General features: G+C 41.2%; 1 protein-coding gene across 1 annotated transcript; it reads left to right on the top strand.

Annotated features, from left to right (window-relative positions):
• Nucleotides 1–282: 282 nt before the first annotated feature.
• On the top strand, nucleotides 283–1,451 carry LOC103782232 (transmembrane protein 17-like; the record flags this gene model as incomplete). The annotated part of the gene is made up of 3 exons (XM_008949988.1): nucleotides 283–429; nucleotides 686–799; nucleotides 1,211–1,451. Coding segments are annotated over exons 1-3 (502 nt in total), but the record flags the coding sequence as incomplete, so codon positions are not given.
• Between the last annotated feature and the right edge of the window lie 352 nt (nucleotides 1,452–1,803).

The raw sequence follows: 1,803 nt of genomic DNA, 5'->3' as shown, positions 1-1,803 counted from the left end.
AATGAAATAACCAGAAACTCTCTCTGCAATGTCAGTATACAGCACTACTTGAGCTGAGCCTGTCAGTCAGAGATGGTTGAGTAAGCCACCAGGTAATCAACAGTCAAATGAACTGAAAGTTGCTTTAAATTGCAGGAAATAACTCAAAATTGGGTAAGAAGTTGTTCTCTGGATATATAAAAATATTTTTCTTAATGTTGAAGTTGACTGGGAAGGATGTTAGTGCCCTACTTGAAGCTAAGATGGGGCAGTATCTTTCTGTCATATTGATGGAAGAGAAGTATGGAACAAACTAGGAGTGATAAAGGCTTCTCTCTATCTACAGATAATGAAATACTTTCCAGTTTACCACTGCAGATGTCCCTCTATTTCAACGTCTATTATTTCCCATTTTGGTGGCTCAGTGCAGTCGTCATGCTCTATCTGAAGGTGAGTCCTGAAGCAAAGTGATGGTGTGCAAACACAGCATGTTTCTGATCGAACACCTCCTGGGACTGAGACACAGCTCACTGGAGTTAGAGTTCATTAGATTTATTTGGGAATCCCTTGAAACTGGAAGTTCAAGAGTATTTGAAAGCCGATAACAACACTGTCAACTTACAGTAGCATACAGCGTCTTCATGTAATCACAAACAGCATGTTATGGAACAGTACAGCAGAAACTTTTACTCTCTCTTGCCTCTAGTATCTGGCCTTGTCAGATTACTCCAAGTTCATCCTGGTTACAGCCATGATCATAGCCTCTCTAGTAGAGGTCATTCGACTCTACCTGGGATACATGGGCAATCTGCAGGAGAAGGTATGTAACCACATGTACATATTAGTTTGCATGAGAGCTTTTTGGAGTTCAACGTAAATAAAATAGTCTACCAGTTCATCTAAGAGATCTAAGTTGAGGAGCTGCTTATTTCTCTTAAGTTACAGTCTGCATCCTCTATTTGCTTGGCATCAGCTGCCACTTAATTTTGTGTATTCCAAGAAATTTTCCCTCAGAAGAGAGCCCTCTCATTCCCTAAAACTGTTTTGCCACAAAAAGTAAGTATGGTTAAAAACACAGTATATGGAACTAATAAGCCACTTCAATTTGCCATTTAACATTATGTGCTGGCTTTTGGAAAATTAAGAAAAATGGAGGTTTTTTCTTCACAAGATTTTGGAGTTTTTCATGTCCAGATGCCAATTTTTAATAGGTGATGTCTCCCTGTTATAGGTCCCTGAGCTGGCTGGGTTTTGGCTCCTGAGTCTCCTCCTGCAGTTGCCTATAATGCTCTTCTTGCTATTTAATGAAGGTCTGAAAAATCAGCCACTGGAGCGAGCAGTCCATGCCATCTTTGCCCTCTTCCTCATCTTCCAAGTCTTTGCAGCCTTTGTCACCCTGAAAAGGATGGTTAACAAACTGGCAACTCAGTTCTGCCTGGAGGAACGTCCTGTGCCTGATTTTTACAGTCTGGGTAAAGAAGGGAGAGCAGTTCCCATGGCTGGGAGGGCCACCAATGCTGGCTGGGGATCACATGCTTGAGGGCTCGAGAAGCTGAGGCAGGCCTTACATTGCTACAGCTCTTTTATTGGATCACTCTTTACCTTCCTACTCCAGAGATATTAAAAAGTAGATCTTGCTTAAGAGCCAACATTAAACCTCAGAGACTGGAGCTCTACTCTGCAAGAAAAATCAAAGCCAATTACATAAATGGCTTGAGTGGACTATTTGTGGACTGTTACTGCATGGGGTAGATTTGGTGGTTTTTACATTTTACAATGTCACACAATGTTTTTAGAAACCAGAAGCCTTTTTTCTCACTGTTG

The sequence above is a fragment of the Merops nubicus genome, unplaced genomic scaffold (assembly GCF_000691845.1).
Source record: "Merops nubicus isolate BGI_N331 unplaced genomic scaffold, ASM69184v1 scaffold22481, whole genome shotgun sequence".
NCBI lineage: Eukaryota > Metazoa > Chordata > Aves > Coraciiformes > Meropidae > Merops > Merops nubicus.
Note: the sequence above shows the minus strand (reverse complement) of the source record. Positions and strands in the feature narration are given on the sequence as shown.